Source organism: Engystomops pustulosus, chromosome 5, assembly GCF_040894005.1.
Source record: "Engystomops pustulosus chromosome 5, aEngPut4.maternal, whole genome shotgun sequence".
Lineage (NCBI taxonomy): Eukaryota > Metazoa > Chordata > Amphibia > Anura > Leptodactylidae > Engystomops > Engystomops pustulosus.
In genome coordinates, this window is record NC_092415.1 from 195,532,031 (window position 1) to 195,548,253 (window position 16,223).

General features: G+C 41.3%; 1 protein-coding gene across 2 annotated transcripts; it reads left to right on the forward strand.

Moving 5' to 3' along the window:
- Positions 1–12: 12 nt before the first annotated feature.
- Positions 13–16,019, forward strand: OLAH (oleoyl-ACP hydrolase). 2 transcript variants are annotated; one of them, XM_072154264.1, is made up of 8 exons: positions 27–135; positions 1,161–1,234; positions 1,329–1,459; positions 10,403–10,541; positions 11,155–11,254; positions 13,430–13,599; positions 14,005–14,087; positions 14,731–16,019. In XM_072154264.1, exons 1-8 carry the CDS (start codon positions 73–75, stop codon positions 14,871–14,873), a joined length of 903 nt encoding a protein of 300 aa, XP_072010365.1. In that variant the 5' UTR covers positions 27–72; the 3' UTR covers positions 14,874–16,019. The 2 variants fall into 2 exon arrangements, with proteins under 2 accessions (XP_072010366.1, XP_072010365.1); XM_072154265.1 differs by lacking the exon at positions 1,161–1,234 and having other exon boundaries at positions 13–135.
- The last annotated feature ends 204 nt before the right edge of the window (positions 16,020–16,223 follow it).

Here is a 16,223-nt window from a genome sequence, read left to right on the forward strand (position 1 = left end):
TTTGAAGAGGGCAAAGTCCTGGGAAATCAATACACCCGTTTGCCCTTAACGTAGAAGAGGCTGCAGTGGAGCATGTGGTGCGTGGGTGCAGGCACACAGAGCATTGTACACCCGGTGTATGGAGTCCCTGAGCAGGTGGTGGCTGTGCTGTACTATTGTTTATCTCTGTATATAAGTGTGTGTTGTGTAATCTGCATATTTCTGAAAATCTGACGCGTTTCACTTCCAGTGACATACAGATAATTTGTAGGGGTCAAAGTGCAATGTAGCTTTAAATTGGAGCCTGCACAGCGACAAAGTGCAACGTCGTAGACAGAAAGTTGTGTTGTTCCGCGTATGATTGTCTGTAACTAGATAAAACTATTGTGGAACATACGTAGCCGAGAGCTCTCTTTGAAAGGAGTCCACAGTTTGATCATGAAGGAAGTATAAGTATGGATTTTTATTCTAGATTGTAGCTACTTCAAGTGAAGACATGTCCTCACACTGCTGTGCTCTGCGCTCCCTAGTGCTTATTTATTTACCTTGGATATCTGGGGAATTATAACTTGTGCATGTTGTTAGTAGAAGCAGAACTATCAAATACGGATTTATATTCCAGGATTGTAGCTTCTCTAAGTGCACAAAGGGGCGTTCTCTGACACTGCTGTGCTCTGTGCAGGCAGTGTTAGGTGTTGTCCCTGGAGAGATGTGTAATCATACCTTGTGTATGCTGTTAGTAGCTGCGGGCCTGTGAATTACGGATAATATTCCAGGATTGTTACATCTCCAAGTGCACTGGGGGTGTGTCCTCACACTGCTGTGCTATAGCTCTCTGCATTAAGCTTCCCTCCCCTCTGCTGTTGTATTCTAATAGCGGCCTATACAGCCTATAATCAGGCGGTGTTGACTTTGGAGCAGTTTAGAGCTAAAAGAGGTGGCTGCCTGTGCCCCTCACACAACAGTTTTAGTTTTTTATTTTCATTATTACAGACAGTCCTCGGGTTACGTACAAGATAGGTTCTGTAGGTTTGTTCTTAAGTTGAAATTGTATGTAAGTCGGAACTGTATATTTTATCATTGTAACCCCAGCCAGAATTTTTTTGGTCTCTGTGACAATTGGATTTTATAAATGTTGGGTTGTCATAAGAATCAGGATTAACAATAAAGCTTCATTACAGACACCTGTGATAACTGTTACAGCTGATTATTGTATCCCAAAGTCCAACGTACATGTAATTACCAAAATCCAAAGGTGTGTATGTAACTAGGGGTCGTCTGTAAGTCTGGTGCTCTTAAGTCGGGGACCACTTGTAACAACAATTCTCTATTCATTTGTTTATTTTAAGGATGGATAAGTTGCTAACCTGCTTCTATAAACGTCCAAATGCCGTAACCCGATTGATATGTTTCCCCTGGGCTGGAGGAGGATCGCTGTTTTATGCACAGTGGGGACGCTTGTTGGATGAATCCATTGAAGGTTTGTGTTTCCACATTGCTCAAGCATTGAACAGAATTTTACACATAGAGTTACTAAGTTACATCCTGTATCATACTCCAGAGCTGCACTCACTATTCTGCTGCTGGGGCAGTCACTGTGTACATACATGACATTACTTATCCTGTACTGATCCTGAGTTACATCCTGTATTATACTCCAGAGCTGCACTCACTATTCTGCTGCTGGTGCAGTCACTGTGTACATACATGACAATACTTATCCTGTACTGATCCTGAGTTACATCCTGTATTATACTCCAGGGCTGCACTCACTATTCTGCTGCTGGTGCAGTCACTGTGTACATACATGACAATACTTATCCTGTACTGATCCTGAGTTACATCCTGTATTATACTCCAGAGCTGCACTCACTATTCTGCTGCTGGTGCAGTCACTGTGTACATACATGACAATACTTATCCTGTACTGATTCTGAGTTACATCCTGTATTATACTCCAGGGCTGCACTCACTATTCTGCTGCTGGTGCAGTCACTGTGTACATACATGACTTTACTTATCCTGTACTGATCCTGAGTTACATCCTGTATTATACCCAAGAGCTGCACTCACTATTCTGCTGCTGGTGCAGTCACTGTGTACATACATGACTTTATTTATCCTGTAGTGATCCTGAGTTACATCATGTATTAAACCCCAGAGCTGCACTCACTATTCTGCTGGTGCAGTCACTGTGTATATACATGACGTTACTTATCCTGTACTGATCCTGAGTTACATCCTGTATTATACTCCAGAGCTGCACTCACTATTCTGCTGCTGCTGCAGTCACTGTGTACATACATGACATTACTTATCCTGTACTGATCCTGAGTTACACCCTGTTTTATACTCCAGAGCTGCACTCACTATTCTGCTGCTGGTGCAGTCATTGTGTACATACATGACATTACTTATCCTGTACTGATCCTGAGTTACATCCTGTATTATACCCCAGAGCTGCACTCACTATTCTGCTGCTGGTGCAGTCACTGTGTACATACATGGCATTACTTATCCTGTACTGATCCTGAGTTACATCCTGTATTATACCCCAGAGCTGCACTCACTATTCTGCAGCTGGTGCAGTCACTGTGTACATACATGACATTACTTATCCTGTACTGATCCTGAGTTACATCCTGTATTATACCCCAGAGCTGCACTCACTATTCTGCAGCTGGTGCAGTCACTGTGTACATACATGACATTACTTATCATGTACTGATCCTGAGTTACATCCTGTATTACACTCCAGAGCTGCACTCACTATTCTGCAGCTGGTGCAGTCACTGTGTACATACATGACATCACTTATCCTGTACTGATCCTGAGTTACATCCTGTATTATACTCCAGAGCTGCACTCACTATTCTGCTGCTGGTGCAGTCACTGTGTACATACATGACATTACTTATCCTGTACTGATCCTGAGTTACATCCTGTATTATACTCCAGAGCTGCACTCATAATGAATTATGGTCAGTTTGCATTATAAACCATATTTAATTCTATTTTCAGAATATAAACCAATAAATAATAACTGAACTTGCAATAATAACCAACAGATGGCGCTGTACATATAAACACATGTAAAGATCAGAATAGGCTTAAAACCCTGGTCCAGTTGTCCAATGTTAAAGTACTGATCACCTATACCTACTACAATGCACACCACATGCCAGTAATATCACATACTGCTATCACATGGCCTGGTGCCGCACAGTCCTGTCCTGTGAATAGCGCTGAGCTGAAGTACGGAGCAGAGCTCGTCAAGGGGCCAAATAGAGTGCATGTAACCTGCTCCGGCTCCTAATTTCAGAGTCGTGGAAGTCTCAGGTCTTTGCTCTGACAAGGGGCATTTGCCAATATATATCAGAGGACAACTCCTTTAAGAAGCAACTTCAAAGGTTAAACAGGATTGTTTTTATTGATCACCTTTCCTTATTATAAGTGGTTGGTAACAAATCGATATATTGAAGAGACCACAGTGTTTAAATGAGCGATGCAGCCTCCTTAAAGGGGTTGTCCGGAGGTTGAAAAACATGGTTAATTTCTTCCAAAATGTTTTCCTCTCCTGGGCATGGGTAGTGCTTGGTACTGTAATAAAGCTCCATTCGTCTCTATACATCTGAGCTGCAAGACTGACACAAGCCATGGTCAGGCGTGGTGCTTGTATATTGTATAGTGGTGGTTCTTGGCTGGGTGGGAAGATGTACCTGATATCAGGGGCCTGTGGATCCAAAGTTCACAGAAAAACCAAGATATCCATATGTTATTGTTGGTGCCGCCTGGTGTCGGACTGCCAAGGATCTGGTGCTGATCACCGATCCTATGTTATTGGTGACTGAGAAAAGTAATCCTGATATAACTTTTGAGATCGGCTATTATTACAGTTGGAAGTCGTACTACCAGGCCTATCATTGAGCAAGCTGAATGCAACAGATGAGTAGTATCATAGTCAATAAATTTAGAAAAAGACACCAACTCATCAAGTCCAACCTCTATATAGTGCAGTACACTTCTATTTCAGCATATTGTATGAGCAATCAGGCTCCGTAGGGTTCAAATACCCTAGGGGGCCTAAAAGAGTTCTCTAGAACTGAAATAATTAAACAAACATAAATATATTAGATATCACCGAGTCCCAAAATTCCTGATCTATCGAAAAAATAAAAATGATTTGTGGCAGCCAGCCCCTAACAGAACATAACATCTAAATATCCAAATCAATACCATTTTCACCTTTCACAAAAATTTTAATTAAAAGTCAATAGATCTTACAGTCCAAAATGGTAGCAATGAAAGCTTTAGCTCATCCTTCACTCAGGTCCGTTCTCCAAAGTGTAATTGGCTTTCGATTAGGACGAAATTAAGATTTTCACAGTGAATGCTGTTAATGCAGAGTTCTCAAGAAAATTGCATTTTTGGGTAAATTTCAGGTTCCTGGTACATAATATAGAATATAAGGCCCATAAGGGGTTAATGGGTTCTTCTGAATGAGAAAAGCATGGTTGTTTTCCTCCAGAAACAGCACCACCACTGTCCACAGTCTGGATGTGGTATTACAGCTCCATTTACTTTACACAGGAAGGATAAGTCGTGGCCAATGGCTGGTGGAACATTGAATAATGCAGTAAAGTTAGTTGGAATAATTAGTAGGAAACATAACGGACTGGGGGGACAGGATCCGAGATGAGGTCATTGTTACTCTGTATCACTATCCGAAACCAGCAATTGACCCCAGAATGTGTTAGAGGGGGTAGAAGCTGTGGAAACTATTCATAGAGTCCGCTGGTTACAGAACAGAATGGCCCGGGCTCCGGGAGCCCAACATTAGCATAAGGGAACAAAGGCAAGCGGCGGACTTGGCACCGGGGGCTCAGCATTGATGTGCTGGTCACATCACAGACTTCTCCGGCAGAGAAGAAATCCTCTGTTTCCCAGAGAAAGGCATCCACAATATATCCTGCTGCTGGACACAATGCCGCCCTCTGTGGTTATGCTATTTGTAGCTAATGGCAACAGGTAAAAGTATCCAGTGTATCCAGATCAGGGCCCCCGAGGGCTCAGAACACCTGACACCCACTCCATTCACTGTCACCAAGCCAGAACTTCTCATTCCTGGAGACCCTCTAGGGACCATTTACCCCTAAAATCCTCTCCTGCCATAATACTTCTAACACTAATATAACCAGTCCAGCCTTAACAAGGCTCATTCAGCTTTCCTGGAACCCCGAATGGCAGATCATTAACAGGATTCTATCAATATACCCTACTGCTCATCTAAACCGTGGCCCATCCATGAAGAGCCCCTCATAGGCAATCATAACATAGTTTTCTAAAAAAAAATAAAAGATTTATGTAAATTAGGAGGTTCACTTAGAGCGACGCTCTGCAGCGCCACACTTCTCCCATCACTATGCACCGTCACCCCTTCCCTTCTTATCTCTCACATTTTAGTGACAAAATGTTTCCCAGAAACCTTTGTATTTTTTCCACATATTTGCATATTTGGGTTTCCTTCGAGTCCTCCGGTTTCCTCCCACACTCCAAAACATACTGGTAGGTTGATTAGATTGTGAGCCCCATGGGGACAGGGACTGATGTGACAAGCTCTGTGCAGCGCTGCGTAATCTGTGTGCGCTATATAAATAAAGGAATTATTATTATGAATTATTATTTAAAAGACAATTATTTTAGAATGGAAAGCGTAGAGTTTTCCCTGCAAAACAGCCCTTTACCCTGTGCATTTTCACCACAGTGATCCCATCTTGTGTTTCCGGGGAGTCTACATCCTCCTTAAGCGTTATAATCTGCAGGTGGCATGTTCTAGATATACACTTTGATTTCCAACATGTTTATTACTTCTGATGTTTCTGAGAAATTCCCATATTAATCCAAGAAGTGGGAAGTGATTTAGGTGGGAATAGCAGCACTTTGGTTGTAGGGGACATGTTTCAGGTGCACCAACTGCTTAATTAGCATATGGATTAAATTGGGAGTTTCTCAGAAATTGAATATTGGTCAGAAATAGTAAAGATATGATATAAAATTATAGTGAATTTCTCTTCAAAATACTGCCAGTAGATTATAAAGTTTGGAGGAGGTGGTAGACGCCCTTTTAAAAGGGCATATGGATATCACATACTCAGATTCACCACTTCAGATCCCCTTTTATTACCCAGAGCAGAGAGATATGATAACATTACCACCTAGTCTCCAAGACTTTTTGGGTTTCCTCCAGAGTCTCACCAATTCCTGTAGCAACACTTTAAGATCTGTCTGTGATCCCCTGGTAGAACCTTCTATAGGATGAACTTGTGGCTTGTATTTTTCTTGCGGGTGAGAGCAATTCTACTTTTTTCTTCACACTTTATACCATTGACTTTCGTGTTCGGACCACTGTGTGTTCTAGATAAAGGTCATATGCTCCCCGCAAATTACATTCTTGTGAAAAGGGTTTTTCTTTTTGACATCACGACACAAAAAAAACCGCACTATCTAGCCTCTGTCCAAAAAAGTTTTTTCCCACTCTCTCCCTCTCTAAACGCTAGCAAATACTATGGCATCATCGACATATGACAAAAGAAGAGAGAGAGTGGCTTCAGTTTTTGGCAATGCGGACAATACGCAAGACTCTGATATAAAATGCAAAATAACACATCTAGAAAACTTAGCAGTCCAAGAATGTCGTATATGGTGGGATTCAACTACCCTCAGCAATTACATCTCTAAAAATATGATTCCTCGAGGACTGAGGATACGTAAAATCCCAACCTACATCTACTCCACGGATTTTGTGTCCCAATGGAACAACATTTTATCTGCCTGTTCACTAGATTTGATGAAACTTATTGTCTCCGAAGAAAACAAGAAACTAGCTGATATCAGTAACGAAATGGAAAGTAACGGAAATAGACCGCAATCTACGGAGCCAGCAGACAACAAACAAATAATTACAGCATCTGAAGAGACGGAGGGAGTTAATGTTCTCAATCTTTCGGATAAAACACTATCTGCTGACCAAATAGCAGTTCTTTCTCTTGGGCTAAATTTTGCCCCCACATCTAATTTTGACATGTTTTCTACTCTAAAGCATATCAACAAATTTGTAAGAAACCTTACTGTCAGACGACATTTTTTTAACTCCAGAGATGTAGAGGACATAAGAGAACAAAGCAACTCACAGTGCAATACCAATTTGTATAAATCCCTTACATTTAATGAACAACGAACACTCATTGCTTTACAAAGCCTGGACACAGTTCAGACAACTGCCGTTGTCTCTCCACCATCTATGGACAGAATCAAAAACGCAGAGTTTTATCCCATTCAATCCAGAGTGAAAGCTATGGACACTTTCCAAGAAGTTATTGAGCGAGAACTCAAAATACTATCGAGTACCTGCAAAATTAATCACAACAATAATAGGAATCACAAGATGAGAAGTGGCCTGAACGACCTAAAAAACGATCAAGCATTAACTATACGAATGGCGGATAAGGGTGGTACTGTTGTGGTGATGAATACTAAAGATTATGTGCAACAAGTTAAAAATATGTTATCTGATGTTTCTACATATCGCAAATTAACCAATAACCCCACAGAAGTCTTCAGTAAAAAAATTTCTACACTAATACACGAAGGCTTCACTTTAGGGGTCATTAATGAAAAACAAAAGGAACATCTATTGGTTAATAATCCAACTACACCAATAATGTATACATTACCCAAGGCACACAAAGGGGAATATCCACCACCTATGCGCCCCATTATTTCGGGTATTGGTTCCCTGAATGAACCCCTGTGCGAGTGGCTTGATTCATATCTCCAACCTTTAGTTGTGAGAACACCAGGTTATTTAAAAGACACGGGAGATGTCCTTAGAATCCTTCAAAATATGACATGGTCTGATGAATATACTTGGGTAAGCTGCGACGCAGTCTCACTATATACCTCTATACCCCATCAAGTTGCTATGATGGCTTTGAACCATCATTTAAACAAATACAGTACATATAGTGAGAACCTGAAACATTTCATAAACGAAACATTATGGTTCCTTAAGACACATAACTTTTTTCTTTTTGAACAAATGTTTTACCTTCAGGTCAGAGGGGTATCAATGGGGGCTAAATTTTCTCCATCTATAGCCAATCTCACCATGTCATGGTGGGAGGAACACGATCTATACAGTGACAGCAACCCCTTTATTGACGAAATCCTCTGGTACGGCAGGTACATAGACGATTTGCTATTAATATGGCGCGCCGATGTATCTGCCGTACCCAAATTTGTGGAATACATAAACAAAAATGAATGTAATCTCACTTTTACGTTTTCCACTAGCAGGAGTCACATGACATTCTTAGATTTAAATCTAAACACCGAGGAAGGCTTTATCAAAACTACCACCTTCAGAAAGAAAGTTTCTGGAAATACCATCTTACATGCCCGCAGCTTACACCCTATTCACACCATGAAGGCAATACCAGTAGGAGAATTGACAAGGGCAAAAAGGAACTGTAGCCGTGAGCAAGACTATAGAAAGGAATCTGAAGACATTAAAAGGAGATTACACAAAAGGGGTTACACACACAGTGTCCTCAATCGAGCCAGCAAGATAGTTGATGCAAAACCAAGAAGTCAGTTACTTCTAGAAAAAACAAAAAATAATTCCCAACAACATACTAACTTATATCTCACATTACCGTATAGCAAGCAATTTGCAGACATTAAACATCTAGTCCTCAAACACTTACCTATCTTGTATCAGGATGAAACCTTGGCACAAATCTTAAAAAATGGTTGTAACATAGTCTCCAAAAAGGCGGTCACTATTGGCAATCTAATTTCACCTAGCTTCAGGTCCAATAACAAGATTAGAAATACATGGCTCACACACAAGGGATTTTACCACTGTGGAGCACTAAGATGCAAAACTTGCAGTATAGTCGAAGTAAAAAAACAATTTACAAACACAACGAATTCTCAATTTTATGATATCAAAACATATTTAAATTGTAACAGCGACCATGTCGTCTACATTATTGAGTGTGCTTTATGCAACCTCAAGTATGTAGGAGCGACTACCCGCAAATTTAAGAAAAGGATACTAGAGCACTTAGGAGACATAAGACGAGTTGAATCAAACAGTATCACTAAAAAAACCATTTCAGGAGCCTCTAGACACTTTATGGAACAACATCAGGGAAATCTTACAGGATTCAAAGCCTATGCCATTGATCGCATTAATGTTAACATCAGGGGGGGAGACCGAAGTAAACAATTGTTCGACAAAGAAGCTTTCTGGATACTACAACTGGAAACCAGATTTCCTAAGGGAATGAATTATAAGCAAGAATTTATGTTCCATTACTAACCTAACCCCTGAATATCGAGTTAGAAGCTCATTTACCTATAGTGAACTGTCTGCTCCCTGTCCAATTTCCCTGTGTCCGCACCAGTCTGTATAGACTCCTATATTCCATCCGTTATTGCTAAACATAGCCTATCCAGACGGAATACTGCGATTGTAGGTATCCTAAATTCTTATCTTTATACTATGTACTCTATTCAGTCACCTACAGCCATTTACTACGAGGCCGTAATCTCCAGGTTACAATAAAAATTCAAACACTAAAAAATTAAGGTTTTACTATATTCGGTGGCTCACTACCACAAAATTATACAAATATCTGTTTTATAAGGTAGAAATAGAAAGGCTGGTATCAAATAATATACGCTAACCTGACTTGCTTTCTTTTCCATAAAGACACATAAAACAAGAATACAGCAATTATATATACAGCACCTGTTCGGTGCTCTTTGTTTTGATTGTGTCCGTCCGCATTTAACCATTTACTGTTGATGACTACATATCATGTATAATATTCTATATATCATGTTGTTTTTAGAAAAAGCCGATTCAAGGGTTATTTTATAAATAAAATTAAACATGTTTTTATTATACTTAACAACATACCTGACAAGGGCGTTCCCAAACAAATCTGACGTCATGGATTAAGGTGGACCTTCCGGCCCCCTCCCTCTGACGTCCTCTCTAGTTTTCAATTTAATGGCGCTCCTTCTCAGATATGTGTTAGCCTTGACAAAGAGCGTGTGTATGCGCTCGAAACGCGTAGGCTGGACAGTGTAGTCCACCTCTTGGACACAGTGCCGGGGTTTATGTGATGTCTATACCCTTCCTTGCATCTTGAAATAAAACGCCTGGAGCATTTGTTTCCCAAACACAAAGCGCTGGATCATTCTTTTCGTACTACTATTGCCCTACACGCTGGTCACGTGGGATCCGAGTCGCTGGGACCGAAATCTCCTTAGGAAGAATCCTGAAAAGCGGGTGAGAGCAATTCTACTTTTTTCTTCACACTTTATACCATTGACTTTTGTATTTTTCCAGTCTGCTCCATCAGGCTCCCGGGAAGAGAGTCCCGGTTTTCGGAACCGTTTGCCCAAAGTATGGACCAAATAGTGGATGAAATTACTGCCGTATTGTTACCGCAGCTGCAAGAGAAAAGTTTTTCATTTTTTGGCCACAGGTAAATATTTCTGTCGAAGGGGCTTTAAACTTAAAGCGGGTCTCCCACCTTTTCTACTAAGACTTATTTGTATTCCTCCTCAAAAGTGATTATCAATCATCTATTTTAGATTGCTGTGCCCTTCCTATGTTATTTCTCCAAAACAAAATTGTCAACTGGGTGTTACCATTCCTCTCATCAAAGGGGTGTGACCGTAATCAGTCTTCTACAGTTTTCACTGATAGGACAGTGTGTCCATACTCTATTATGTCTCCTAGAAAACTACATATAAATTGACAACTGGGTGTGACTATTTCTCTCATCAATGGGGTGTGGCCATACACAGCCTTTTACTGCTCATACTGATTGGACAGTGCTATAGTGTGCAGAGACACACCCACAAGGCTAGAGGATCAACGGATAAGGACAATATTACAGGACAGTGTTAGCAGTTCAGACCTCGCGTCGGCGCACATGGTCTTATGAAGTGTCTGTCTATAAAGCCGCATTGTGCCATTGTCTATGGAGTCTGGAAGGATTCATTGTGCCATTCCTCCATGCGCCCATTGTTGGCAGAGAATAATCGCAGGTCCTGAAAATCTGAGTTTTTTGTCTTGTTTCCTTTACTTTGCAGCTTCGGGTCTCTCACCAGTTTTGCTACTGCATTGAGGCTGAAGGAGAAATATGGCCTGGAGCCCGTGCATATGTTTGTGTCTGGAGCATCTGCCCCTCATGTGAGTCTGCAAGGTTCCCACGAGTCACGAAAATAAAAATTCAGATGGGGCTCACGAAGGAAATCGACCACTCGATAAAAGTAAAAAAAAACCACTACAAGTACTCACCTCTGCTCCTTTTGATCTTGATCCCTGCGTTTGTCTTCTTTAATCTTGACACGCCGGGATCACCTAAAAAAAGACTTACAAAAAGCAGGCTGGGTCGCGATGTCTGGCACTACGGGCTGTAAATTATTCACGCCTCCTGCATGATGTCACCTTCCTCTCCAACATGAGAGAGGCTGGTGCGGGGGAGTGCATAATTAGCAGCCCGGGTCACCGGACATAGGCGTCGCCGTGCTGTGGCCTGCTTTTTACAAGTCTGTTTTCTAAATGATTCTGGCGTGACAGGGTATTAAGATGAAGAGGAGAACAGTTGAGTATCGAGTGGTAGATTTCCTTTAATGTCCCTTCGACAAAAAGGTTTGTCTCAAAATTGACAACTCAATACTCACAGGATCCTATTGGGACAAAAAACAATCAGGGGCGTAACAAAAGGGATAGTAGACATAGCAGCTGCTATAGGACCCACAGTGTCAGGGGGCCCAGCATTCGACCTGAAACACAAAAGAATTGAAGATGTGCACCATTATGTACACATAGTGCTGCACATTATACAATATGACATATGGCAGGGTAAATGAATAGGAATCTCTCAACTTCCTGCCACCTAATTCTCCCATATGGTCATCAGCTACTGTGAAGCCTGCCTCACATTGAGTACATACATATATGTGTATGAGTGTATAAATGTACAGTATATATACATCATATTATTACAAATACTATATATATGAAGCATATATACAAACACACACATTAACACACCTTATATACACACCACATATACACACACAAATACAGCATATATACATCACATATACAGTATATACAAATATACTCGTACAAACAATACAGACCAAAAGTTTGGACACGCCTTCTCATTCAAAGAGTTTTTTTTTTGTATTTTCATGACTATAAAAATTGTACATCCAAACTACAAAACTGTGAATTCACACTTGTGGAATTATATTCTAGGTTCTTCAAAGTAGCCACCTTTTGCTTTGATTACTGTTTTACACACTTTTGGCTTCTTTTGATGAGCTTCAAGAGGTAGTCGCCTGAAATGGTCTTCCAACAGTCTTGAAGGAGTTCCCAGAGATACTTAGCACTTGTTGGGCCTTTTGTCTTTACTCTGCTGTCCAACTCGCCCCAAACTATCTTGATTGGGTTCAAGTCTGGTGCCTGTGGAGACAAAGTCATCTTGCCTAGCCCCCAATCACTCTCCTTCTTGGACACATAGCCCTTACACAGCCTGGGGTCATTGTCTTGTTGAAAAATAAATGATGGTCAAACTAAACACAAACCTGATGGAATATCAGCTGCGGCAAGAGGCTGTGGTATTCATGCTGGTTCAGTGTAAATCCCAAACGGTGTCGCCAGCAAAGCCCCCCAACACCATCACACCTCCTCCACCACGCTTCACGGTGGGAACCAGTCATGTAAAGTCCATTCATTCACCTTTTCTGTGTCACACAAAGACCCGGTGGTTGAAACCAGAGATCTCAAATTTGGACTCATCAGACCAAAGCACAGATTTCCTCTGGTCTAATGTCCATTCCTTGTGTCTCTTGTGCTTGTTGTCGGTCCTTAGCTGTGGTTTCCTAGCAGCTTTGTTACCATGAAGGCTGCTGCAAGGACTCTGTGCGGTAGTGACCTGCTCTCTAATCTGAGCTGCTGTTACCCTGCGATTTCTGAGACTGGTGACTCGGATGAACTTATCCTCCGCAGCAGAGGTGACTCGGATGAACTTATCCTCCGCAGCAGAGGTGACTCTTATCTTCCTCAGCATAGGTGACTCTTGGTCTTCCTTGCTTCCAGTTTCTTTGTAGCGCTTGATGGTTTTTACAATTGCACTTGAGGACACTTTCAAATTTTCCCAATTTTTCGGTCTGACTGAATCTACACATCTACTGAATCTACAATTTTTATAGCCATGAAAAAAATTTGAATGAGGTGAAAAGAAACTTTTGGTCTGTACTGTAGGTAACAAAGGTAATAGGCAAAGTTGTTTTACATCCCGAGAGCTATTGATTTATGGGGGGAAAAAAACTTTTACAGTTACTCTTTTTACAGTCCAAATCTCGTTCCACATCTACAAAACGATCAGAGTTGAGCGACGAAGAATTTCTGAAGTGGATGTCCACAACCGGAGGAACGCCTGCAGAAATCCTGGAGAACAAGGAAGCCGTGCAGCTCTTCCTTCCATCACTGAAAGCAGATCTACGAGTTGTTGAGAATTATGTGTAAGTAGTAGTTTCCTCTTAGGATTTTCTTATAATCGTGACATTCATTCCTTTTTCTCAATTTTTAAGAAATGGCCACTTTGCAAATTGTACTGCAGTAATGCAGACCTGTATGTCTCCATGGTAACAGACTACACCACATGTAGTCACATTCCTATATCAGGTGTCCCTCCATTCATTGCAGAGGGAGGTGATTGAAAAGGTGTTTTCAGACTATGTACTACATCTAGTCTGGAGAAAGTGAGACCACTAGTAGATTGCGGGGGCTTGTGCTAGACCCACCCTCCATTGTATTCAAAGGAACTTCTAGGACAGATAATTTTTTTTAAGCTGTGGTTAAGTGTGGCACAACCCCTTTAATTTGTCGTGTAGAGGACTTCTTTGTATATGTTTTGTATTGTGCAGCTATGATAAGCCGGCATCCCCTCCTCTTTCATGTGGATTGACCTGTTTTGATGGGACAGAAGATATTCCTCATGACTTACATGGTAGGTTTACATTCGTGGTTGACTATTGTACACAACTGGGTCCATCTTTTTTATAATTCCAGCTTGTAAATATATCATTCAAAGGGTTATGTATACAGCTCCTGTACAGAGCTACGTGTCACCATGGCTACAGACTTACAGGCTAATCTATTTACCATGCGCATCAGGGGTGTAACTAGAAGCGGATGGGCCCCAGTGTAAAGTCTGTGCCAGGCCCCGACTATAATGTATGGTTTATAGTAATAGTCTTGTGGGAAAGTGTCACCTTATGGGCCCCCTAAGAATCTTGGGCCCAGTTGCGATAGCAACCTCTGCACCCCCTCAGGTTACGCCCCTGATGTGCATGTAAACAAGTTAGTATATGGTGAACCTTTCAACAAGAGAACATATAGAACTAGACATGGATAAGGAGGGACCTTGTAGATAAAATGCCAATAATATTGGGTAAGATATCAGTGTCTGAGGTAAAAATGTTCTTGTTGCCCATGGGAACCAATCACAACTTAGCTCAAAATTTATAAACAGCTGTAGGAAAATGAAAGCTGAGCTCTGATTGGTTGCCATGAATAACTAGAACAGTTCTGCTCTGACACTTCTGATAAATCTCCCCCATTGAGTGCGTTACTTGTGTCTTTCTCTACAGCTTGGAAGGAGCTCACAAGCGGAGACTTCAACATCCATATGCTTCCTGGGGGACATTTCTACTTGAAGGACCCAAATAATGAGAAGTCACTAGTGACCCATATAACAAAATATTTAGAAGCAGCAGAAGTTGACTATTTTTAATGCTCGTTTATGGCATACACCGCCATTTTGGGTTTCCTGACTACGACAACATTTTACTTTCCCGAAGAATAGGTCATGAATTGCAAGTGCTAGCCCATTGGGGTGGTCTGGCCACCGGGACTCCCCCTTATCACAAAAACTTGCGTCTTCTGAACGGAGCCACATTTAGAGTTCTGCTGCTGCTCCATTCTTCTATATGGGATGGCCAAAGGTAGTGTAGATGTATGCAGCAACAGCAAGACCATCACTCTATTCAGGAAGGAGTACTGTTAGGGTAGGATTTAAGATATCCTCTTTCAGTGTGCGTTTGCTATGTTTCTAATCAGTTTTAAATGCATTTAAGCATGGTCGCAAGAAAATGTATCAGACCGCAGCTGATGCAAGTCTGGCTAATGCCATCACCCTGGGTAAAAATCAGCACTGCGCAAGCTTTATTTGGTTTCACAAGTCTATATAGAAAAAAGGCAGAAGGAGAATACTAATCATAATAAATCAGGTTCCCAGATCTTGATTGGAGAGTTTCCCTGCTGTCGCATGTTCACATCACGCCCACATTCCTTTAGCTTCGATGTTTTGGGTACAATCCACAATGCCAGCGCCATCTTAAAATGACAGGATTTGATCAGCTAGGTTTACCTTAACAGTGCCTGGGACTGCAGGAGGAGTGAGAAGATATGGACAGATTTGGATTATCCTTGGATCTCCTGCTTTGGGCCCCACAATTCCTGTTGAGGGGATCCTGGAGGGAAACTACAATGATAATCCAAATTTCTTCACCTTATTTCTACTGTATTGGTGTCCTCAGGCCATCGATATGATTGACAGCAGTAATAGAGCAATAAGTTACTGCTACATAGCCATGTTGGAACTTTGGAATAAATAAGTCGGTGTTGGTTGTATTTTGGCCACTCAGTCTCTAGAAGGTTCAACATCACTGCCTTAGAACAACCCCTTGAAGACTCAAGTACACAGATTTCCTTCCCCCTATATTTTTTTTATATGCCCATTTACAATATGTTACGATTTGTATTGTTGCACGTCGGGCCCACATCAAAAAGGGCCTTGTCTGTTGTAAAAAAAAAAAAAACTTTTATTCATGATGCTTCCCAAGCAGTTTGCGAACTAATAAAAGGGAGTTTAAAACAAGTTTTTTTTTGCTTTGATGGGACCAACGATTATCAATAAAGCTTCATTACAGACACCTTACAGCTGATCATTGCAGCCTGGGACTATAGTAACATCCAGAGACTACACCAGAGGTCACAGGGGGCAGAGGGGTCCGTCTGTAACTAGGGGTTGTCCTTAAGTAGGACATCTATCTTAACACAATCTGATGCAAGTGGAAATTTT

What these genes read in the sequence shown, in the direction of transcription:
- OLAH (XM_072154264.1), top strand. Translation starts at nt 73, where the DNA reads ATGTGGTGCGTGGGTGCAGGCACACAGAGCATTGTACACCCGGTGTAT. An exon ending in GTTGGATGAATCCATTGAAG is followed by an intron (nt 1,460 to 10,402) that starts GTTTGTGTTTCC and finishes GTATTTTTCCAG; the next exon opens with TCTGCTCCATCAGGCTCCCG. An exon ending in CTGGAGCATCTGCCCCTCAT is followed by an intron (nt 11,255 to 13,429) that starts GTGAGTCTGCAA and finishes CTCTTTTTACAG; the next exon opens with TCCAAATCTCGTTCCACATC.